Source organism: Lynx rufus, unplaced genomic scaffold, assembly GCF_022079265.1.
Source record: "Lynx rufus isolate CCGP_SWC_20201006 ecotype Redwood Valley unplaced genomic scaffold, mLynRuf1.p SCAF_17, whole genome shotgun sequence".
Classification (NCBI taxonomy): domain Eukaryota; kingdom Metazoa; phylum Chordata; class Mammalia; order Carnivora; family Felidae; genus Lynx; species Lynx rufus.
In genome coordinates this window covers 9,011,260-9,035,330 of record NW_025814831.1, presented here as the reverse complement: position 1 = coordinate 9,035,330, position 24,071 = coordinate 9,011,260, and the positions used below count along the sequence as shown (strand labels likewise).

General features: G+C 42.1%; 1 protein-coding gene across 3 annotated transcripts in view; it reads left to right on the top strand.

Annotated features, from left to right (window-relative positions):
* Positions 1–23,785, top strand: part of VRK1 (VRK serine/threonine kinase 1) — a 76,713-nt gene extending 52,928 nt beyond the window's left edge. For 2 of the 3 annotated variants that reach the window (XM_047080131.1, XM_047080132.1), the window contains exons 8-13: positions 1,678–1,810; positions 2,620–2,740; positions 3,034–3,092; positions 7,110–7,288; positions 18,411–18,498; positions 23,454–23,785. In XM_047080131.1, the coding sequence (XP_046936087.1) occupies positions 1,678–1,810; positions 2,620–2,740; positions 3,034–3,092; positions 7,110–7,288; positions 18,411–18,498; positions 23,454–23,485 (612 nt within the window). In that variant the 3' untranslated portion in view covers positions 23,486–23,785. The remainder of the gene's footprint in view (positions 1–1,677; positions 1,811–2,619; positions 2,741–3,033; positions 3,093–7,109; positions 7,289–18,410; positions 18,499–23,453) is intronic. The other variant, XM_047080133.1, reaches the window with a different exon arrangement.
* The last annotated feature ends 286 nt before the right edge of the window (positions 23,786–24,071 follow it).

Genomic DNA, 24,071 nt, shown 5'->3' with positions numbered 1-24,071 from the left:
CCATCAAATGTAAGTGTTCTGTTACTTGGAAAATTTGGTCTTTAACATGTTGATTATTCAAATCAATTGGTTTACAGAAATATCTTAGCTGTCTAAATTTGTATGCCCTTAGTGTTTGGAATTCAAATGTGCATTTTTTTAGTTTCTTACAATTCACTTTGTAATTTTTACTTTTTAAGGAAAAGAGAAAAGCTAATGTTATCGTACCTTTATTTGGATCAGTTTGGCTGCAGTAGAGGGCTTTACGTGGTTTTCCCGAAGCCGTTGCCACGATTTCGGTTAAAGTGAGGTTTAGTTGGCACGACGTCGTCGGGCCACTGCACATCATCTGTCCCGTGTGTGTTCTCGCGTCTTCCCGATAGCGTGTGAGCAAGGACTAGATATTTTCCGTGTGTGTATGTTGATACTCCACTGTATTCTTCTTCTCGGACCTGTCTTTAACTTCCCCTTGCTTAATTTTTCCGTTTTCCTTGGCCTTCCCTTTATTTTCTACCATCTCAGGTATTTGATCCCGTCCCCCGTCTCCGTGACGGTGGCGGTCAGGGATCTCTACACGCATAACAGAGGGAAGTCGCCACGCCGTAGCATGCTGTTGGGGAACTCTTCCGGGCGATCACAGGATTCCCAGACGTCTTGTGTTAGATGTTTTAAAAAGGTTAAAAGCAAGCAAGCAAACAAAACATCGCTGAGAACCTGAACCATAAGGGTTCCATTAATTGAAGTGAACTGGATTTGTACAGTGTAATAAATAAAAGTGCGGCTTATTTCAGTTTGCAGTTAACTAAAATATGCTGCCTTTTGTTTATAGGAAAATATTTTTGCACTTCTGTTATCCTTCGGGCATATGCTTTGGATGGGATTCTTTTTCTGGTGTTAGATGTATGTGCTAGATCCGTCCCCATATTTTTACTTCAGTTTCCTCTTGTGATCAAATGCCTACGTTTGGGAGCCACTTACCCACAATTAGAGATATGATATGTGGCTGTGGAGTAGCAGAGAGCCGAATGTACTGGCTTTGTATGCTCATCAGACCCACGTGTACGTGCCCACAGAGAGGTGCACTGTAATATTAAAATTCGGTTTTAATTGTGAAACTTGACTTTAATATGTAATATTTAAATGCAGATAAGAGCCTCATCTAAAAGTTCTTCAGGTCATTATTGTACTCTGAAATGTTTTTATGAAATGAATTGATACTTGATTATTTTGTAAGTGAAGGAGCAGAGATATAGAAGATCGTTACCACACCGAGTGTCATCTAAGTCAGTCTTAGACCTGGTGTGGGGCAGTTGTATTGCAGCAAAAGGTTCGATGGTTTCCTCTGTGCTCAGTTCTGTGTTAGACCAAGTGTAAGAAAAGGTGTAAAATGTATAAGCTTTGCTCACGTCGAGGAGACAGGATTAATTACGAGGATAACATACTTATCCAAAAGTGTGTATAACGTGGGCTCCTGTTCTCTGGACTATAATGACACGGTCATTTCACGTTTTTCTTGAAGTAAAAAGTCCCTCAGAATTAAGTATTTGCTGATGTTAGCCTATTGGCTCGCGCTTGTTTGGGGCGCAGTGGTGTGGCCTTGTGGATGAATCCAGTGACAGAATTTTGTCTCTGGGCCACAAAGGAGTGTGTGTGCAATCATTTTGGCTTTGACTTTTCTTGGTGCTCGGATGTTTATAGGTGTACTTGGTAGATTATGGCCTTGCTTACCGGTATTGCCCGGAAGGAATTCACAAAGAATACAAAGAAGACCCCAAAAGATGTCACGATGGCACGATCGAATTCACCAGCATCGATGCGCACAACGGCGTGGGTATGTCGGCAGCGCTTGACCGAGAAATACACCGCCAGCATTTTGGTTGAACTCCTGCGTGGTTCTTAATTTTGCATAAATAAGTAGATAAAATAAATAAGACCCCAAGGGGCAAGGTGGGGTGGGGGAAGACCCGGGAGGAGGCTGGTCTCCTGCAGTTGTGTAACTGGGCCACCTGTGTCTTCCCCCGTTTTCCTTCTGTCCTTCAAAAACACCTCAGCTTTAGCAGTGAAGGTGGTTCCGTCAGCTCGGTGACGGTTTCTTTTTGGTTATATTTAGCTTAGTCGAATGTGGGGTGTTCCCCCCCCCCCCACCCCCGGCTGCCTAAACATCTGTAAGTTCCTCGTGCAGCCACAACTTTGTAGCAGGCAAGCTTTACTTTGTCACTTACGAAGTTGGCCTGTTTCTACAGCGGGCATTTCCTCTTTCTGCGCCCAGCACTGGGGAGGAGCTGAAACCCCCCGGTTCTCTGGGCCCCTTCATATACAGCAGTTTTAAGATCTTCAAGTTTTCCAAGGGCAGTATTAGATGTGTCACCGCTTTATAATTTATTTCCTAGACTAGCAGTCTCAGTTTGAAATTCTAGAGTTTGCCAGTTTGTATTTCAAAGTAAATTGCTAGCTGGGGGTAAATTATTTCTCTCATACTGCCCGATAGTTATTTAGTATTTTATTAAATGCAGTGATAAGTTTTGATGAAAAACAAGACTGTACAATTGACTGTTTTACCTTACTGCTTTATATATATTTGAAATCATACATTAAAGTTATTTTGGTATACTTAACCTGATGCTTCTTTTGTATTCGTAGCCCCATCAAGACGTGGTGATTTGGAAATACTGGGTTATTGCATGATCCAGTGGCTTAGTGGCCATCTTCCTTGGGAGGATAATTTGAAAGATCCTAACTATGTTAGAGATTCCAAAATTAGGTAAAGGAAAACTTAAATTATTTTGGGTAAAATCATGATAAGGTAGATGTATTTAAGTCAGGATTTCTCAATGGAAACTATAGTTTTAACTGATACTAATGTGGAAATAAGAAAGTACTTGCTAAATATTAAGGGTCTTTGGTGTTTTGTTCAGTTTGTTTTAGAAGAATGTCTGTGAGCATATTTAGGATGTAACACAGTGCTGCTTAATGTGCTATTTACTGTTATTAAATATTAATAAGTTTCCATGGCATACAGCTTCCAACAATGACTCATTCTTTAATTTTTAACAGATACCGAGAAAATATTGCAGGTTTGATGGACAAATGTTTTCCTGAGAAAAATAAGCCAGGTAGGAAAAGGCTTCTTAAATGTTCATGGGGGTTTTGTTTTCTGGGAGGAAGAGCCGTGATGTCCACGGAAGATGCTGTGATGTAAAAGCTTAGGCGTTTCTGAGTGCAGCCATTGTGCTGGGGCCTCTTGTCATCCCGGACACGGCAGTTCCCTTTCCAAAGGTGGGCTGAGTGGGTACCTGAGCTTGCTTACATTATTATTCAGTGCTTTCAGGAAAGGAGCCAAATTTCATTCATGAATTCAACTGGTTGTTTTGTTTTGTTTTGTTTTGTTTTTTTAATTGAGGCCTTAGCGTATGCCGGGGACCATTCTAGGCACTAGGGATATACCAGTGAACAAAATAACTAAAAATTCCTGTCTTCATGAAGCTAATGCTGTAGTTGGGAGAGAGAGACAGTAAACACAAGAGTGTATTTTACAGTAGATTATATGGTTAGTACTATGGGGGAAGAGAGAAAGCAGGGAATAGAATTGGTAGGTGTGGGGACAAGGTGGGGAATCGAGTTGGGGAGGAGGGTTGAAATTTTAAATGCAGTGGTCAGAGTGGCCTTACTAATTAAGCAGGTGACATCTGAGCAGTCTGAGATGGGGAGGTTGCTAGAGGAAGCCCAGGGAAGGGTTGTAGGCAGAAGGAACAGAAGTACCTGCTGTACTTGAGGAATGCATTCTTTTAGGCCATCAGAAGGGCTTTGCCTTTCACTGTGAGCAAGAGTGTAGGGCTTAGAGTAGAAGAATGACATCAGTGTCTGTCTTTACGGGAAATCTGTCTAGCTCCTGTTCTGAGCATAGACAGCTAAGGGGGCAAGGCAGGGCTCGGCTGGAGCAGGCTGAGGCTGGGTGATTGCCACAGGAATCCAAGCAGGGGAAGGGGCAGTGGGAGAGAGGCGGTCACTTTGCATATACTTAGATGTCTTTAGATGTCTTTTCAAGTCTTCACTCAGTTGTCTCCTTTCCAGGGAAGTCTACCCTGACCTCAGGCTATTTAAAATTGCAGCCTTACCAGCCACACAAGAAATGGAATGTTATAGGCTTCTCCGAGTCCCTCCTTGTGCCTCCTACCAGTCACGAGCCCCTCTCTGGCCTAATAAATAACTAGCCTAACTTCCAACCCCAAAGATTTATTTTCGAGCTGTATAAAAATGGAGTCATAGAGCGAACAACATACGTAAAAATCCCTGCCCTCATGAAATTAACTTGTATCTCTGGTAGAGTCATTTCTTTGACTCAGTATTGTATTTGTGAAATGCGTTCCCATTGTTGCACGGGTTTTTTTTCTTTTAATGTTTTTACTTATTTACTTTTTAACTTTATTGACAAATATAATTGTATACATTTAAAGTATACAGTGTGGTGATTTGATATACATTTATATTGTAGAATGATTAACAAGATCAAAGATAATTAACACTTCCATCACCTCAGTTAACTGTGTGTGTGTCTGTGTGTGTGTCTGTGTGTGTGGTGAGACTGCTCAAGATCTACTCTCAGCCACTTTCCAGTCTATGGTACCAATTATTATTTTTTTTAAGTGTATTTTATTTTATTTTATTTTATTTTATTTTATTTTATTTTATTTATTTTATTTTATTTTTTGAGAGAGAGAGAGAGAGAATGAGAGAGGGAGGGAGACAGAGCATGATCGGGGGAGGGACAGAGAGAGAGACACACACAGACTCTGAAGCAGGCTCCAGGCTCTGAGCCGTCAGCACAGAGCCTGATGCAGGGCTCAGACTCATGAACCGTGAGATCGTGACCTGAGCCGAAGTCAGACACTCAACTGACTGAGCCACACAGGTGCCCCTATGGTATCAGTTGTTAACTACAGTCACCAGGCTGTGCATTAGATCCTCCCGGGGCCCCGTTGTCGCACGGGAAACAGTGATGTGTTCATTCTCATCTCTAACAGAATTGTTGTATTTATATGCCACCATTTATCTGTTCTAATGTTGGATTATTTCCAGTTTTTTGGCAGTTATAGATTGCCAGTTACCCATAAAGTTATATATTCCATCTGTAATTGATTATTGTGCATTATATGAGGAGAGGCCAGGTTTCTTCCCACCCTGTGTTTGTAAACAGTTGACCCAGTAGCTTTTCTTGATAAAACCACTCTTACCCTATGGTGCTGCCTTTGTCTTAAATCAACTGTGGATCTGTGGATGTTTCTGGACTCCCTTCTTTTTATTAGTCTTTGGTCTATTCTTGGGCCATACTGTCATAATTACTCTATCTGGCCTTGAGTCTTGATTATCTGGTGGTTTAAGTACTCCAGCACTACTGTTCTTTAAACTTGACTCTGGTGTTTTGCTATCCTTGACCTTTTGTTGTACATTTTAGAATCACCTTGTCAATTCCACACACATCCCCTCCCTTTCCAGTTTGCTGGAATTTTGAGTGGTATGGCATTGACTCTACAGATTAACTGACATCTTTTTCCTATTGGATCTTCTGGTCCACAGATGTGGTATATCCTCCACTTAATTTCGTCCGACTTAATTTATCTCACTGTTTTATAATTTTCTCTGCAAAAATCTCACCCACCTTCACTGTATATGTTGCTAGGTATTTGACAGCTTTTGATGCTGTTGTAAGTGATCAGTTTTTTAAAAATCTTATTTTTCCAATTGTTCGTTGCTAGTATATAGAAATTGATTTTTTTAATATTTACTTTGTATCCTGTGACCCTGATAAATTTACCTACTAGTGCCACTAGGTTTTTTTTTTTTTTTTTTTTTATAGATTCCTTAGGATTTTCTGCATACGCTGTTGTGTTTGTGAATAAACCATTCCACTCTTTATGCCTGTTTCTTTTCTTGCCTTCGTGTCCTGACTGAAAGCATGCATGGCTATTACACTGAACAGGAGTCGTGAACACGCTTCACATTTTCCCCTCTCGGAAGGAAAGATTTCCCTGTGTGACCATGCCCAGTGAGGTTTGCCGTAGGTTTGCCAGAGACCCCCTTTGTCAGATTAAGAAAGTTGAAGGGAGGGATTTTCACTTCGGTTTTCCTCACGTATCCCGAGTATCTAGAATTGTGCTTGCCCCACAGTGAATGCCAGTCAGTACTCAGATGAATGAAGGTGTGTGTGTATGTGTGTGTAGCACTGTCAGGATCTCTTGGTTTTCTGGGTGTGGGGTGTGGAGAGAGGTTTTTGTCCGGAGGAGCTGGAAGGATGGCATTCTCAGTAACGGGGGCGGGCGGGCGGGGGACGGCGGCGGAGCAGGCTTAGCGGCAGATCAGGAGTTTGGGTTTGGATCTGTTGGGATTGGCGAGGACAGGTAGGGGTCTAAGAGCCAGCGTGTGAGGCAGCGGGCGCACAAGCTCCCTGGAGGGCGCTGGAAGGGAGAGGCTGGGGAGCGTCGAGTCCGTCGCCTCAGGATGGATTTCTGGTGCCGAGAAGTGTTGATCCTGACTAGTAAGATTTCTTTCTGGGGGTGCGCTTCTGCCTCAGTGCACAGGAAGCCTTTCGTCGTTCAGAAGCTGATTTTTCTCTTCTATGGGAAACCGAGGCCTTGCTTCCCTCTCCTTTCTTCAGCTTGTTCTTGGTACGTTTGATTTCTCACGTACGCAGACAAAGCATGCGGCTGTCTTCTGTGGGACTGATGGCTTCCATGGCAAAAGATATTGGCCGTGATATTCCTGATCTTTAGGTACACGTTACTTCATTATCTGTTCAAGGCCCTTTCCTGTTCTGTTTTTGTAGCTTTAAGACGACGGCGGTTGTTTCCGTGCATGTTTAGATTTTAGTATGTCTTTTATCTTTCGTCCCTTACGACGACAAAAATGTGTTTCACGTTACATCCCAAAATAAGTTTTTTATTTGACTCGCCTGACGATTCCTGACTTCGAAAGCGTACTTTCCATTGAAGAAATGATTGTAAAAAACGTATTTTAACCAGATACCGATATGTGGTCTAATTTTACTGTAACCGTGAGTTATTTTCTTAGAAGTGAGAGCTAAGTACGTTGTATTTTGATTGAAAGATTACAGAATAATCGTGTCATTCTTTTAGATGAAATTGCTAAATACATGGAAACAGTGAAATTACTGGACTACGCCGAGAAACCTCTTTATCAGAACTTGCGGGACACTCTTCTGCAAGGACTGAGAGCCATAGGCAGCAAGGACGATGGCAAGCTGGACCTCAGCCTTGTGGAGAACGGAGGCCTGAGAGCAAAAACAGTAACAAAGGTGAATTTTGTTATAAGTGATCCTTTGGCTTCCTGTGATGATAATTGCAGCAAATACTAATTTTCGGAAAGTAAATGAGTAAAGAAAATTATAACAGACTGCTCGGCAATTAAATATTTATCACCATCATATAAGGTGATATAAGACAGAAAAATATGTAGATGGTTGTAGAAAAATGGATGGATGTTTCTTTATCCCGTGGCAAGTTCGTAAATTCCTAGCAAGATTCTGATTTGGGATACTGATGTCTGGCAGGGGGATTTGAATGGGGCACTCAGGCCGTGGTTTGGGGGGTTTTGACCTCCCAGGCCACCTGGCAGGGTTGCTCTGGGCTCTTAGCTCTTCCTCGTTTGTTGGTGTGGTCACAGCGCACCATTTGAAAGTCGGGGTTCGAAAATTACTATTTGAAAAGTAGTGTTTGAAAGTTTCCTGGTTTGCTGGTGGGGAGTGTTCACCATTTGTTTTGTTTTTTGTGGTTTTTTAAAATAATTTTTTCATGTTTATTTATTTTTGAAAGAGAGAGAGAGAGAGCAAGAGCGAGCGAGCGAGCAGGGGAAGGGCAGAGAGAGAGGGAGACACAGAATCCGAAGCAGGCTCCAGGTTCTGAGCCGTCAGCACGGAGCCCGACGCGGGGCTCAAATTCGTGAACCATGAGCTCATGACCTGAGCCAAAGTCGGCCGCTTAACTGACTGAGCCACCCAGGTGCCCCCACCATTTGAACATTATTTTGTTGTTTACAGAAATGTCGTCATGTAAAGCGATGTATCTTCATATAAGGAGGTTTAATTTTTCGGAGAGCGATATTAACAATGGGCTTGATGGGTGAACTGTTGCGCTGGCATGTAAATAACTCCTGGTATCACTTTAAAATTTTAGATTTGACAGGTATACGTCAACTTCTGGGTAATTTTTAATAATTAAATTATTGACTAATTTAGTGATTTCCCTTACAGTCTGAAATTATTGAATAAAATGCGTTAGCTGCTTTTAAATAGAAAAGGGAAAGTACTTTTAGCAGAAAAATATTTTTTTGTAGCGTTGCCTGTTTTTACTGTCGTTGACTGTAAATTCCAGTACATTCCTTTCTTATTCCAAACTGTGAGAAAAAGGGTTTACATAAGAAACACCATCTTAAAAGATTTTGGTAATTCTTTTTAACTTCTAAAGGAGATAGGAATTTTGAAATTGTATCATGAATTTGACGCTTTTGGCAAACATTAGGTCTCTTTGTAGTCTCACCACAGGATCCGAAATTATGCGCTGCATCTACGTACACACGTCTTTTCCTTTTGGAAGTTTTGTCTTAATGGCATCGCCCCATTTTTGTGGTCAGCCAGTGTGCGGAAAGCCACGTCCAGCTTTGCAGTGCAGGGGATAAAATGGCGGCCCGAGTGGAATCGTTCAGTAAGGCAGCAGATTTGGACTCTGCATGTGCCTGCCAAGGCCAGAGTTTCTATACGGCAATATTCATAGCCAGCGTCTGTGGTGTTTTCTTCTAAATTTTTGCCGATTGGGAACTTAAAGATCGATTGTGGTGAGACCTAGTCCAGTGCCACAGCCCCTTACTCTGCAGGGCGCCATTGCTGGGACTTCCGTGCTGGAGAAAACGTGGTTTCTGCAGCTTGGCTGACTTCATAGCTCTGCAGAACCAGGGTCTGTGACGTCACAGTCCTCATGTGTCCTTGGGTAGTTCAGAAGGCCGGAGATTTCCCTCTGGGCCAACCCCTATCTGCAGAAAGAAAGCTTCGTTTAGAGGGCAAAAATGAGTGTCAAGTGAGTTACTAGATTTCCCACTCTATTAGTTTCCTGCTTTTTCCCTCCTTCCCTCATAGCTGACTGACACAGGGCTATTCTTTGTGTTAAAAAGAAGTTATTAACAGTTAAGATTAGGTGAGATCATGAAACACTTTGATAGCCATGTTACTGTAGGTGAGTTGTTAACTTTGTTGGCCTTTTGTCTTTTTTTGTAACGCGGAAGAGTTGGTCCGGACTGTTTTTTTTTTTTTTTTTTTTTTAAAGCCTGAGAACGTTTTCTTCAAATAAATTGTAAATAGCCCACATCTAGAGCAGATAAGGGCAGAGCTGCACTGACTGGCAAGTTTTCCTTTGACAAATTAATGGTCCATCACTTTTTTAGCAAAGGGTATATAATCAAGATGTCATTATTTTGCTCCGGCTACTAGGAAGCTCAGAGCTAATTATGATGCTCAATCATAGAAATTATGTTTAACCTTGTAATTAGTATATATTTTTTTCCTTTCCCTTTGTCATAATCTCTTAAAACTTTTTTTAAAGTATATGTTCTTTGTATTTTTGACACTCAACTCTCTTTTGGAAAGGGAAAGGTTTAATCAATTCAGTGTATATTTCTCTGTTCCCAAGAGTTGTCCATTATGGCAGAAACCTACGAGAATTGCCCTGCAGCAGAATAAAGCAAGGTCTCTATCCTTTTTTTTATAATCGTGCTTGGTTGCGGTGCAGCACATTTGGAAACTAGAGTGAAGTATGAATTTACCCACTTGAAAATGTTTTCAGCCTCAGTAGCCAGAGAGTTTTATTTAAAGCACAGGATTTGGGGATAACCTACAGCCGAAGCTGAAAAAAACTAAGTACCGCTCTACCTTTAGGAAGTACACAGCCAAAGATTTTCCTTGTTGATTAGAACTGAACACTTGAGAACCGGGCAGTAGTTCCAGCAGTTACTGGATTCATTGTGTTCTCTTAAACCAACATTCAGCGATATAAAAGTCTAATTTATGCGCCTGGTCTAGGCTAGGTCCCTGGGGCTATAAAGACCAATAGCATGTGGTTCCATCCTTAAAGAATTCCTCCCTGTCCCATCTGGGTTCAGAACAGCTTAATTTACTGGAAGGAACTCAGCAAGTTAAAAGGAAGGTAATGCCTCCACTAGCTGTTTTCTTGCATGGCCTTGATTAAGTTGCTTGCCCAAGCCAACAACAGGGCTGCTCGTCAGAATTTCTTGAGTCTCATCCCTGGAGATTCAGTGAGTAGGCCTAGCGTGTGGCCCTGCAATTCGCAGACAGTGTATACTCTTGTTTCCTGTGAATGATGTGTACGTAGCCTTCTTTCCACTCCCATATATTCTAGTTTTTTTTTTTTTAAGTTATATTATGCTAGTTGGCCTTTCTAGAGTTTCTCTGAAAAACCATTAACCATGGTGAAATGAATCCCTGCTGGCACTCAGCCTGGAACATGGTGCAAAGAGTTGAGTAAGGGTAAAGGCTTTCCGCTCTGGTGGCCACCTTCCTGTCTCTTGAGGTGACTGCCCCCCATGTAGTATTAAATTTATACCACGTAGCCCGTAGTTTCAGTCAGATCGCCCCAGATAAACCCTCTGAATTTGGTGAACATCTGTCTAGCTGGTTGAGCATGCTACATAGTAGAAAGTGTATTTTCTTTACATAAATTTAGGTTGTTGAAGTTGATACATTTCTTTGTGTTTCACTTGGTGGTTTAGCCACAGTTCTCTAGGTCAGCGGATTCGGTGTTGACTAATGATTCTTTTCCTTAGCTGCTTGAGCTCTGTAGTTTAATCTTGTCTTACTTGTCTGGGTTTTGTCAAGTAGCTTTTTTCGCCCTATATTTTTAAGTGAGATTGTGATGTATGTACAGAAAAATGGCACAAATAAGTGTGGAATTTGAACTTAACAAAGTGAACATATACATTTAAACATCCCCCAGATCGAGGTCTGGATCATTACTTGAACCCCAGAAACCTCTCTCATGCCTTCCTCTTAGCCATTATTCCTTCATTAAGAGTAACCAGGGGGCACCTGTGTGGCTCAGTCGGTTGAGCGGCCGACTTCAGCTCAGGTCACGATCTCACAGTTCATGAGTTCGAGCCCCGCGTCAGGCTCTGTGCTGACGGCTCAGAGCCTGGCGCCTGTTTTGGATTCTGTGTCTCCCCCTCTCTCTGTTCCTCCCCCACTTGCACTCTGTCTCTCTCTCAAAAATAAATACAGATTAACAAATTAAAAAAAAAAAAGTAACCAGTATTTTGACTTAACAACACCATACATTGCTTTTGCCCTTTAAGGAAAATTCGCAGTAACGGCACCATATGACACGTACCCTTTTGTGTCGATCATATCATTGTATGTCTGAATTTCCATGCTGTTGCATGCAACCGGAGTCGTTTATTTTTCGTTACTGTGTACTGAGCGCTGCATTATATGACTGCATCATAATTCACTTATCCCTTCTAGTGATGGACGCGTGCACTGTTTCCGGTTTTTGGCACTTGCAAGAATGCCGGTTAAGAACATTCTTTTAGCTTCTTTTGGGAAGCCAATACATTGATTTCCGGCGGGGTATATACATAGTGGAGTTACGGGGTAGAGGGCTTACTTAACGTGTAGCTTCAGTGCTGATGCCAGGCAGTTTCCCACAGCAGCTGTCCACTTTATGCTCCCCACCAGCAGCCTGTGAGAGGCTGCTCACCAGCACTCACCAACACTATTTGTTGCCTTGTATTTAATTTTATCTATTTTGGTAGATGTGTGCTGGTATTTCTCTGTGGTTTTAATTTAATCTCCTTGAGAGTATTGATTTGGAACACCTTTTCCTATGCCCGTCAGTCTCCATTGTCCTTTTGCTGTGAGGTGCATTTCAAATCTTTTGTCCATGAAAAAGTGGCGGGGGGGGGGGTGATTGTCAGCTTTCTTTTGATTTGCCAGACCTGCCTACTTCGTATATATGCAGTCTGTGTATTACACATTTTTTGTTTGTTCGTTTGTTTTTTTACGATTAGTAGTTTATCTTTTCATTCTGTCACTATGGTATCTCTTGATGGCCAAAGTCCTTTATTTTAATGAAGCCTAATTTATCAGTCTTTTTGTTTATGGTTAGTAGTTTTTGTATTCTGTTTTGGGAACATTTTGTCTACCAAGATCATGAAGATATTCGGTCATTGTCAAGAAATTTTATCTTTTGCATTTAGGTCTACGATTTACCAGCAGCTGATTTTGTGCGTGGTATGAGTCCATGTTTATTTACCTCCTGTGGATTATTCGTTGATTTGAACCATTTATTGAAGACTATAATGTCCCCACAGCATGTAGCAGGCTTTCAAACCATATGTGTTTGGGTCTGCACATCTGTGTTTTGATCCTGTTCTATACCATTGGCCTACTTATCTTTGCCTGGCCACACTGTTTGAACTACTGGCTTCGTAATGGTATCTGATGGTGTAAGCCCTGCAACTTTGTTCTTCTCTTTGTCTTAGCTATTCTTGGTGCCTTGGCTTTACATAAATTTTATAATCCGTTTAGTAATTTCTACAAAAATGCTTCTGGGATTTTGATTGAGAATGCGTTGACCATATCACTTTGGGAACAATTGACATCTTCACAGTATTCCTTTCTGTTCCATGAATATGGTATACCCTGTATTGTAAAGGGACTTTCTCTGCCTGCAGCTCATACCTGGGGAGGACCTGGAGAGCCGAGCTTAGCTGGTACAGTGGGCCAAATCATCTGTCCTCAGTAGTTGTTCCATTCTCTTCCTAGCCAGAAGAGGCAAACATTTGGTAAAATCTAAATTCACAGTGAGAGAAGCCTCATTGGGGGTTCTTCTCCATGGCTTTTGCTCTCATTTACTTGTTTTCTCTTTAGTCATCTATTTTGGTAAATCATGTTTATTGATGAAAATAATTAGTCCTGAATGACTGTGGTTGTTCTGCCCTCTTTCTCCAGGCTTCTTCTCAGCCAGGGGAGAAACAGACTTGCGTGTCCAGCTTTTGATGAGGCACTGTGGGAATAGGGAAGGTCTCTTTCGGGGCTGTTCCAGTCTTCCTTTCCAAGCTTCCTATTTATATTTTGTAAATTGGACATCAGTGTCAAAAGATTCCTGAATGGTGTTCCCTCATGATCTTTCTCCAGTGTGGTTCAGCATTGGGTAGGAGCCTCATGTTGCTTTCTAGAAGTGTCTGACTGTTCTTGGCCACCACTTCCCAAAGGTTATGGTGTGAGGCACTGTCACTGTTTGCTGCTGAAATAGTTCTTAACTGTCCTTTGTGTTCATTTCTTTAGAGTTTGGGTGGAAGGAGGTTGAAATATTGTCTGCCAAATATCCCCCCCCTTATTTTTAAACACTTATGTGTTTAAAACATCTATTTTTAACTTGTGTGTGTGTGTGTGTGTGTGTGTGTGTGTGTGAACGTTTCAAGATAACCCGAATCTATGTCCTCCCCCCACAAGAGTAAACCAAGCGTGTTTCACTCTCAGCTCCTTGCAGACAGTCTGCCATGTTACGGTCACTGGAGATTTTAGTTTTTGGTTTTTTGTTTGTTTCTGTACACTGTGTGTCATTAGTTCATTTTCAGCTAATAACAGGGAATCCTTCATTCCTCATGGGAAATCCTATATTGAAACATTTTCTTTTGTTAAACCCAGTCCCCCAGACCTGTTAAAATCAGCAAAATTTGCTGGAGTTGTACTTCCTCTTCCTACGTCCAGAGTAGATAACTAAACATGGAGACGGGACACGTAAATGGAAGCAAATAACAACAACGAATAAAATGAAGTCATGTTGTGGTAGGGCCCCCTCCCTAAGGAGAGGGGGAAAAAAACCCCGAAAACAAAAACCTCAAGGCATCCTGGCTCTACGCATACGTGACAACATCCCTCACGACCTTGTAACGTGAGACCGCCCCATCAGACTGCATGTTTGTGTGTTGCTGTGTGTGAGAGACAAAAAAGTGGAAGTGTGTGAAAATCTACACCTCGTGGCGCTCGGGGCTCAGTTCTTCAGGTACGAACCCACCCGAGCGGGGCCAGCACAAGTAAAGTTGCTTCCTGGAAAGCATCGCCGCGGTGTCACGACTCTCTGTGCGAGGGTCCTGCTGCAGTGCACGTGTCCCATTTATGTACGGATTGATCCTTCATAGAATGGCATTCCGCGCGCGGGGGGTCACGTTGGACTTGAGACAACTTACAGACCTACAGTGATTTGATAGGACTTCCATACGTACAGTTTTAGAAATTTCACTTGCGTGTGCTTAATGGTTTTCTAAAAGCCGAAATTAGTCTTTTGCTTTCATCTGTTTGTTAGCATGTCTTTTTCAACCTGAGAGCGAAGCCTGTTAACAGTTGCGGGCACACAGTAGGTGCTCAGTCGATGTGTGGTGGGTTCTCCGCCCCCGGTAACACGGAGGCCGGAGTTACTGCAGAAGGAAATGGTGACGTTCGCGATTCTTGTGACAGCCTTCATCACTGGAACTCTTTTAAAACAATAAATCACTTTAATGCATTCTAGCAGAATAGCTTTAGATTATTCTTCAAATGAATCTGCCCCTCTTTTTAAGTCCCTTACTCGCTTCCTGACCCACTTCTTTTCTTTTCATTTCTTCTTTTTCCAATTACGTCTGACCTTTTCCTGCTTTTCCTCAAAATACATCTGTACTTGCTTGATGTCCACTTCAACGTTACACAGTTTGCAAAGGGTTTGGAGTACGATAGGAAGTCAGCTCTTTATCGTCACAGCGCTAGGTGGATGGTTGCCGGACAGGTGCAGACCCGCACATCTGTCCACGTACAGTGCCACGCGGGGCTCACCGAGAGTGCGCAGGTGAAGAGCGCTGGGCTTTGCCAGGCGCACCGCTCCATGGGCTTGACCCCTTTAGGAAGGGACACGTCAGTGTGGAGGCAAAGCAACCGGGAGTTGCCGCCTCCTGCCCAGGGTGAGCGGGGCGGCACGGCTCCGAGATGGAAACCCTGTAAAAACAAAGAGCTCCGAGTTCTGGTCTTTCCCTACCCTCAGCTGGGAAACACCCCACAGTTCCCTTGGCCTTGTGCCCTCCCCAGCCTCCGTGTTTTGTCTGCATCGTGAATTTTAACTGAAGCCCCCGGTCGCGTCGCGTCTGCTTCACCTTCACAGAAGATCCATTCGATCTTTTTTAGTTACTGTTGAGTAACAGCCTGTTTTTCTGGTTGCTGTTAACGTATGGAGGAGTAATTTATAAACTGTGTCTATCCGCATGGTGACTTTAGGTGGCCTTAACCAAATGAACAAAGTAAGATGGACTGATTAGTACAGTCACCTGTTTGTATTTAGAATTCTTTGTTCATTGACACATGCACGGTTCCAAAGGCTGTATATGCTAAGTCTCTATAATAAACATGTGTGATTTTTGTAATGAGGAGGAAAAACCAGCCACAGGCCTGGAACCTCCTCTCCTTTGCTATAGCCAGACATCTGATTGGCTTTTCCCAGAGGCTGTTGAAAGGGTCTAGAGGTGATCTTTTGGTCTCTGACCTGGGAAGCAGAGAATGAACAGGTCTTTGGTTTTTGCCTCAGAAGATTTTAATTCTTTGCCCCGTTAAAACAGCTTTAAGTCTCTGACTGGTCTCTAGTCAGTGTTTAGACTATTAGTAAATTATCAGTCCAAATGCATCTAGCTGATTTGTCTCCCTGTTTCTAAGCTGGAAGTGAGAAGCTGCTAATTAACTAAATTTTAGCCTAGCATATCTGAACACTTCAAAAATACAATGTGTAACACATACGCTAATGCCCTTCGAAATAAACCTAATTTTCTGCAGATATTTTAGCTGTGCTGAATTAAAAGAAAACTCTGTTCTGAGTTTATAAGTTATTCTTGTGTGTCGTACAATATTTTGATTTCGTTTATAAATGCAAAGGCACTTTGTGGGACCTGGTGTGGAATATGACAGAATCAGAGATTAGTGTGGTGCCTTTGTGAAGCTGTTTTCTGTTCAAAGAGAACCAAAATACACACTATCTGAAGCCCAGGATGTTGACAAATAATGAAATGAAGCATTTGGAGACAGTCGGGAGAAAGAAGCTGCCAGTGAATTGTTTGGAATTTTACTCGTTGTCTTGTAGAAATAACACACTAACTTACATGCTATTAAACTGGAAGGGTTTTTGTTTGTTTGTTTGTGTTTTGTTTTTTTAAATTGGTCTTTTCCTGTAGACCATTGGCCCTTTCTGTCAAAACTAAATACGTTCTCAGAAAAGTTGGGCTGGAGATACACACCGGAGATTCAGTGTTCTACCTACTGCATGATGCTTACAACACGGGTGGTTTGTTTTTGCTTGAATACTGGCTGATTTTCATTCCTGTGTCATTTACCTGCATGGAGATTAAGGAAGCTCTTTTTTTTTTTATTTTTTTATTTATTTTTTTTATTAAATAAGCTTGAAAACAAGATGAACACACTAGGTTCTTTAGAATGTATTGGATAGCCCCCTTTGTAATGAGCATTTAAAAAACTGCCCCCCTCAAGATCGGAAAATGCATTCTTTCCCGTATGGAAAGCAATATAGTAGTGAAATATTCCTCCTTAATTTTGGTCCGAACGAACAAAAGTGTCTGTGTTTATTCCTGCCTAATGCATCACAAATCTGCTGACATGCTAACCTTGGAGTCTTGGCTGGCGTTAATCAGGCCTGTGCACCGGCAGGAAAGATGTACCTAATGCACTCCATCAGTGCAGTTTGCATATGGAAGTTCTCACAGGGGAGCTGCCCTGTGCCAGCTGAGGGTTACCTGCCCACTGCAGTTATTGTATGTAATTATCGAACCAATCTGTTCAGCCCAGCAGGGTTTAGATGGTAATCATGAAGCAACACTTTGGAAAAGAAAGATGTAAGGCACTCTCCCCTTCTCTCATCAGTTATATGAAGTTACAGCCACTCTCACAGCTATTTTTGAGAGGCAATACCTCCCTATACAGATCTGCTAAATGAACGCCTTTTCAAGTTTCTTAAGGTGCCGTCAAGTTCTTTTTGTGCACGTGAAGCGTTTGCTTTAGGAACGTGGTGGGTATATCTGAGTCCCGATCTTTCCACGGCCACCTTAAGAATATTTTGAAACAGTGGGATTGTTCGTAATACGTGCATAATAACAGTTCTGACCATTCGGGGGTTTTAAGATAATGTAGTTTGAGTCGAGTCGAGCTTTTCCCGTGTCGTTCTCTGTGGAACGGAACCCGCGGTTGCCATCAGGCGAGAGAGCAGAGTGCAGAATGGCCTGCGGCAAGGGAAATGCTCAGGTGAAGTTTAACTTCACATGAATTGTTACAATATACAAGCGAGGACATTCCAACGCGTTGTGAATCTGAAATCAGGGACAAATGAGAGGATTTCCTAAATGAAATGCAGGCAACTGAGGGAAGCTTTGAGTAGTCATTTGGATTTTAACACATTTAAATTGGGATAAAAGTATACGAGAAATACAAAGTTGTAAAGTTATTACTAAGGTCTTCCATTTGTAGACATGTTGAGTAATTTAAAAACTTCACACAGGACTGAACTAGTTAGAAAAGTGATCGAAAATAATAAAAAGAAATTGAATGAACACTTGGGAAGACGGGCCGGTGGCAGAATACGAGCCTTAACTTTTAAGGACCCTCAACTAGAAAAATAAATAGAAAGTCGGAAAGGCCTGAGGGAAGGATAGAAAAGCCAACCTGCTTTTGAGGTTTTAGGAGAGCCGTGTACTTCCTCTTCAGACTCCTCCTTTACAGGTAGGTTTATGCCCTCTTAACCTTTTAATAAAAAGTGTGCCAAAAGAATACATTTACTGGAAGTTTGTCATTAAAGTAGACTTTTACCACCGATTTGTAGGATATAACCAGTGATCCATACTATATGGACAAGGTGTGGATTTTCCCACTGATCAGGTAGAGAGATTACCCCCTGCTCCCCCACCGCAGACACAACACACACTGTGAAACGGGGAGAATAAGTATCGTTGGCCCGAGTGGTGATACCCGTTTTGTTAAATGCTTTGCTTTAGGAGAGAGTTTCCGTATAATCGATCCCGATGGTGAGGCTTTCAGTGGTAAATGATTCTGAAGAAGCATAAAAAGTTAGAGGTGGCAGTAACAAATCAGCTCACATTTAGACTAAGTGTATCCTTGAAGATTCTCTTCATCCCACTGGCTGCCGTCCCCAGCCCCTTCCCTTAGGGGCGGCCACCACCCTGACATTGTGAACGGTCTTCTGCTTGTTTTGATACGCCCACACCTGGATAGATTCGCATATATGGTGGTTTTATGGTAGGTTCGTGTGTTTACTTCTTTGACCGTCAGACCACATCTCTCTTTCTCTCTCTCTTAAAAAATCTTTACACGTAAGAAGCGAAAGAAAGGAATCGAGAGCACAGAATCCAGTGTTGAAGATATGGAATGCTCAGATACACAGACAGAAGAGGCCACACAAACCCGTAAGTTGAACGGTCTTGCCTGTTAGCTTTCTCCTTATGTAAACACAGATTTCATTTCCTTCCACTCAATAAGAGGTTCACTTACGGTCGTAACATTTTGGTTGTCTAATAAAATACCGTGCAAGAAGAGCTCGTGTTTGTAGAGTGTGGTCACAGCGTCCTCTGTACGTACACCGTATTATTTGCTGTCCATCGTGATCATGAAGTTGGGGCGGGAGGTGCTCTCATTTTGCATCTAGGGAGCCCACGACACGGAGCATTCAAGTGCCGGAGCCAGAACTCTCTCTTCCATTTCCGCACATTGATCTACGGAACGGGGTGAGCGGACTGTCCGGACCGGGCGAGGAGTTCCTGGGCTTACCGCAGCTGCCAAGCCCCACTCGCCTGAGCCGTCCGAGCGCTCCCAGCAAAGTGTGCCAACTCCTCGTTTCTCTGGACAAGCTGGGACGCAAGGAGTTAGAGCCTCGGGTCGTCACCTTTCAAAGCTCTTGAAGCAAAAAGCAAAGTCTACAGTCCTTTCCGAGGTGGCTTGTAGGCTGGTGCCGGAGGCTCCCGCAGTGCGGGGCGGTGCCAGCGCTGGCGTTAGGAAGGTGGCGCCTGCAAAGGGCGCAGCGAGGGCGGGCTGCGGTGTGGTCGGCTTCGAAAACGGTACACCTGTGGGTGGCTCAGGAAAAGGGCCACCTGGTCCAGGTTTCACAAGAGGGGATTTGTTGGACTCGGTGAAGAAATTCAGTGCTGGAGTGGTACCATTTTTTCCTTTTTCCAGACTTCTATCTCTCTGCCTTTTGTTGGTCCTGAAACAATGTTTCTGGATTTCTAATAAAGGCTTTTTTTTTTTTTTTTTTTTTTTTTTTTTTTTTTTTGGTAAAAGTTGTGTTAAAGCACAAGTGGCCTATTGAGCCCAGCCAGGGATGTGTCCTACCTTCCCTTTGAGAGTGTCACCTGTGTATGTTCGTGGACAGCAAACACTCGACTTTCAAAGAGAATCCTTCTCACTCCGATTCTGTTAACATAGTCTTTATTATGTAGTATTTATTGAGCGCACATCCTTAGGTTTATCTGAATTTACCCCAGAGAATACTGGGGGCATCCAGAGAGGGAGGACAGAACCTCACCCTGGAGGCTAAAGGTTTTGAAGAAGTTCCTCTCTCTTTTCTGCAGCCACTTCCATTTCCTCATTTCCACCCTCCCCACCTCCCGTCTTGTCCGTGTTTTATTAGGAGGTGAGGAGCCCCGAGGAGCCGTGCGTGGAAGCCTGTCTCAGCCAGAGACTAGCAGCAGCCATGACAGTGAGGTGGGGGGGCGGGGAGATTGAGGAGCATTTATAAAGATAGAACAATATTCTTAAACAAAAATCCCTTAAATTTCAAAACGGGCAATATGAGCTGAGCGAAGGGCCTACGCTGTCACAGTAAGGTTGGTGCCCGTTTAGACCAAAGCGGACTCAGTTGTGCGTGGAGAAGACTCGGGCCCCTCTTGACTGCCTGCGGGTTGTTCGTGACCTGAACGTGGCTTAATGAGATACAGAAGTGACTTTAAATTCGCCTGTACCCGGGAACAATGTTTTTTATACCTAAAATTTTTGATTTAAAGTCCTTAGAAGAGTGTGGACCCCATTGCAAATTTAAGGAGAACAATCCAGATATTTTTGTTTTGATTAAAAAAAAAAGAGATAAAGAATAATCAGATTCTCCTTTATTCCTATAAACTCTGCGTGGCTTAATGCTTAAATGCTCTTTCGCTTCTCATTGCAATTCATCTTTTCCCCGAAAGTATAGGGCTAGGTAAGGTATTTTACTGTCTAAATATTCACAAATGAGAGAAATATTACCTGAGATGGTAAAATGTTACTGCTTCTGGCAAAAAAAAAAAAAAACAAAAACCAAGCGTTCATGAAAATATATATTTATATTTCATCATTTTAAAGTAACTTGAAGAAGGAGGCACATTATTATGTTTGGATTTTGTTTTAAAGAAATATATAATACAATTCGGTGACTTCTGTGTTTTAGAGCTTTTAAGATTTTGTGTCATAAATGTGTTTCAAGAATGGTTACCTCAAACAGCAGCTTTAGAAATGTCAGTTTCTTCATTAACAATTTTATTTTCAAACACAATTTATGGTTTACAATATGGTAAGAGATTTCTCTCACTGTGCGATCTTTCAGGATGCTGTGCCTGGCAGAGTGGGAGCAACTTTCCTTTAATATCTATTTAGACCGTTTTAAAAACGTGTATAATTTTCTTGATACACCTAAACTCATTTTGACTAGTTGGGGGTCTATTGTGTAAGAACACATTCTGAAAGCTTTCAAAATGTGTATTGTGTGGGTTTTCTCAAAGAAAGAGAGGGGGTGATGGGGTGGTTTTCAAGAAGAACAGAGGCCTCTAATCCTTTTATTTTTATGCAAGGCATAATTTTTACCAATTGAGAAAATTTGGTTATTTGCTGCAAGTAATTTTTCCCCCCACAAAATGATAAGCCTTAAAAAGCCATGCATATTCTGGCATTTCAAAACCATGCCAGTATTTCAGAATTGTACTAAAAATTAGTTAATGTAGCCATGATATTTATGGCTGGTGTGCTTTGTCCCTCCCGTTCATGAAAGGACAGTACTCCACAGTCTCTTCTCTTGTTAGTAGTATTTGTGAAGTGCCTCGAGTTTTAGTCCATTCTTGACGAAGCCGAGGCAAGCAGGATTTATGTTTACCTCTCGAGTATCTGTGATAGAGTTAAAAAAAAAAAGGGGGGGGGATATTTTAAGGCAAAGAAGCCCCCCACTTGTTTCTTACTTCTGCATTAATAAAATCGTAGAAGAGTACCCAAACTTGTATTTTTTCCTTTTCCACATATTAAATTTTATGCATTAGTCTTACAGCTGGACCTTTTACCAGTGGGAATATATTATGAAAATGGGTGTATTTTTAAAAGAGATGAGGAGAGGAAAAATACTGTTTCTGCCACAATCAGAATTGATTGTTAGGGAAAATACTGAATTGATACATGCAGCAAAGACGCCATGTTGCAGAATCCTGATTATGTAACAAATTCCAGGTGGTGGTAGTGTTTCTAGTTGCAGTGGAAAATTAAAAAAAATTTTTTTTTTTCAACGTTTATTTATTTTTGGGACAGAGAGAGACAGAGCATGAACGGGGGAGGGGCAGAGAGAGAGGGAGACACAGAATCGGAAACAGGCTCCAGGCTCTGAGCCATCAGCCCAGAGCCCGACGCGGGGCTCGAACTCACGGAGCGCGAGATCGTGACCTGGCTGAAGTCGAACGCTTAACCGACTGCGCCACCCAGGCGCCCCTTTTTTTTAAAAAAAATTTTTTTTTCAACGTTTATTTATTTTTGGGACAGAGAGAGACAGAGCATGAACGGGGGAGGGGCAGAGAGAGAGGGAGACACAGAATCGGAAACAGGCTCCAGGCTCTGAGCCATCAGCCCAGAGCCCGAATGCAGTGGAAAATTTTAAATCTACATTGAAGGGAATCAGCAGCAGTGGTATTTAAGAGTCAGGTGACAAATTAGGATGTTAACGAGAATAATACTCCTTGAACATCGTAATAACTATTGTTAAGTGTCCTCTGTAACATGACGATAGATTCCAAAATTTATTGAAAAGTAGATGTACTACAGTGCTGATTATTGACCTTGCCTTTGTGATGTCCCATTATGCCAGCGTCTCCCTGTCACAACAGTCTTCGTTTCTGTGCAAAATTAATCTTAAAATTCTTGAATAAAAAATGAAAAATCTACCGTGGGATAGTTTTTATATACCAGAAAAGTTGAAGAAAAAGCTTACAAGTTTAAGCCAGCCATATAGTCTAAGTATTAACAGTGGCAGGAAAAAAAAAGATATTCACGTAAATTTGAAGTTTGCTCTAATTGAAGTGTATGGCTATTAAATAAACACTGGCACTTGGAAAAGTAAAAAAACACTGATCTTTAAACGGATCTTCCGCATAAGCAACTGAACAAAAAACCTTTAGAAATTGTTTAATAGAAGACGTGTGGTAAATACCTTGTCCTCGATTCAAAGGGTGTTTTGTACGTTTCAGAAAAGAAGTTATTGATCTGTTGCTGACTGCATTCATTGATTAATTATGGGCGACCCGCCGCCCCTCAGCCGGTGCCGCTGCTCGTTTCCTGGCAGAGGGAGGCGCGAGCCAATGGGAAGGCGCTTGGTTTGCCGGGCACCAGGCAGCCGGGATCAGGTTTAGACGCATCCTTGCCACTGCTGTGCTCTCCTTGGAGCTGGAGTGGGGGTGCTAGGTGGGAACCGAGTCTCCTCGGTGAGGTGGATTCCCGCAAAGAATTCTGCCTCCGGTAAAGAATCACCGATTTATCCCAGCTCAGGAGTAGATGGGTAGGAACTGTCATGAGGTACTTAGACCGGTGTCAGGCCTGAGGCTTCTTTAGAAGGCTGCTCGGTTGGGATCGATTTCATTCCTGGTGGAAAAGCCTTCGGGTTTTGGAATGGCCCAGGCCTCTCCTGCCCACAGAGTATGTAGGTAGCAGGCTTTACAGGGCAGCACATTTTATCGTTTTACTCTTTGCTTTTCACAATATGCGTTAGTTCATCGTTGCCAAGAAATGAATGCCTGTCTTGTTGCTTATAGCTTACATTAGCAGTTACTGTATTTTAAATTGCACAATAAAAATTTGGGGGAGAAATATTTCAGTGCCCTTGTAGATTGGATATGTTTTACCAGTGGGAGAGTTCTAACGTACTGGAAGATGTCGGCGTATCTTTTCAAGTATTAAAAAATGGACACAATTTCCTAAGATTTTCAGGCTATTAACCAGTACCTTTGTATATGACTTTCATCTCCACAAATCATCATAGTCAATTAGATTTTTAAATATGGAAAAGTGTATAAAAATGCATGTATTTCTGATGTTTAGGTTTGGTAAGTTAATGATTTGAATTTCTTTGTTTTTTGTCTTCAAGGTTCGAAAGCCAGGAAGAGAGTCCAGAAGTAAATCAGATGCTGTCAGCTGATTTTTCTTTTCTTCCTTTCGTTTGGCTTTCTCCTCTTTTTCTATTTTCAACGTTTCTTTTTCATGGGAGTCTTTTAGGGTAGGGCTAACCATGAAGTACCTATGTCTTTGAAAAATATGAACTTTTTTATTAAATACTTTGTACAATTTATTAAAGGCCAATTTATAAAATTTAAAATCTTTAGGTTATACTCTTGGAGCTATCCCAGGCTGTGTGTGTTTGAGGTTCTGGAGTAGATAGGAGAAAAACTCCCATGCTGTGTACTTTTCAAATCATTGTACGTTGCCCAGAGTGTGTAAGTGTGCTTAGACAAAGTCCTTACCTTGAAGGAAGTAACAGCCTTAAAATAAAAGTCTCTTTGCGTGATAACAAATACACCATTTGTCGTGGCCGTAAGATTTGGATTGTATTGATTTTGTTCAGTTCCGCGGGCATTTATTGAGCACCTGCTGTATGAAACAAGAGGACCAAAGAAGGGAAAGGGTTATGAAAGCAAAGGTGGGGTAGTCAGTAGGCCTGTGAGAGATAAAACACAAACATTTGAAAGTTAGATTCCATGACAACCAA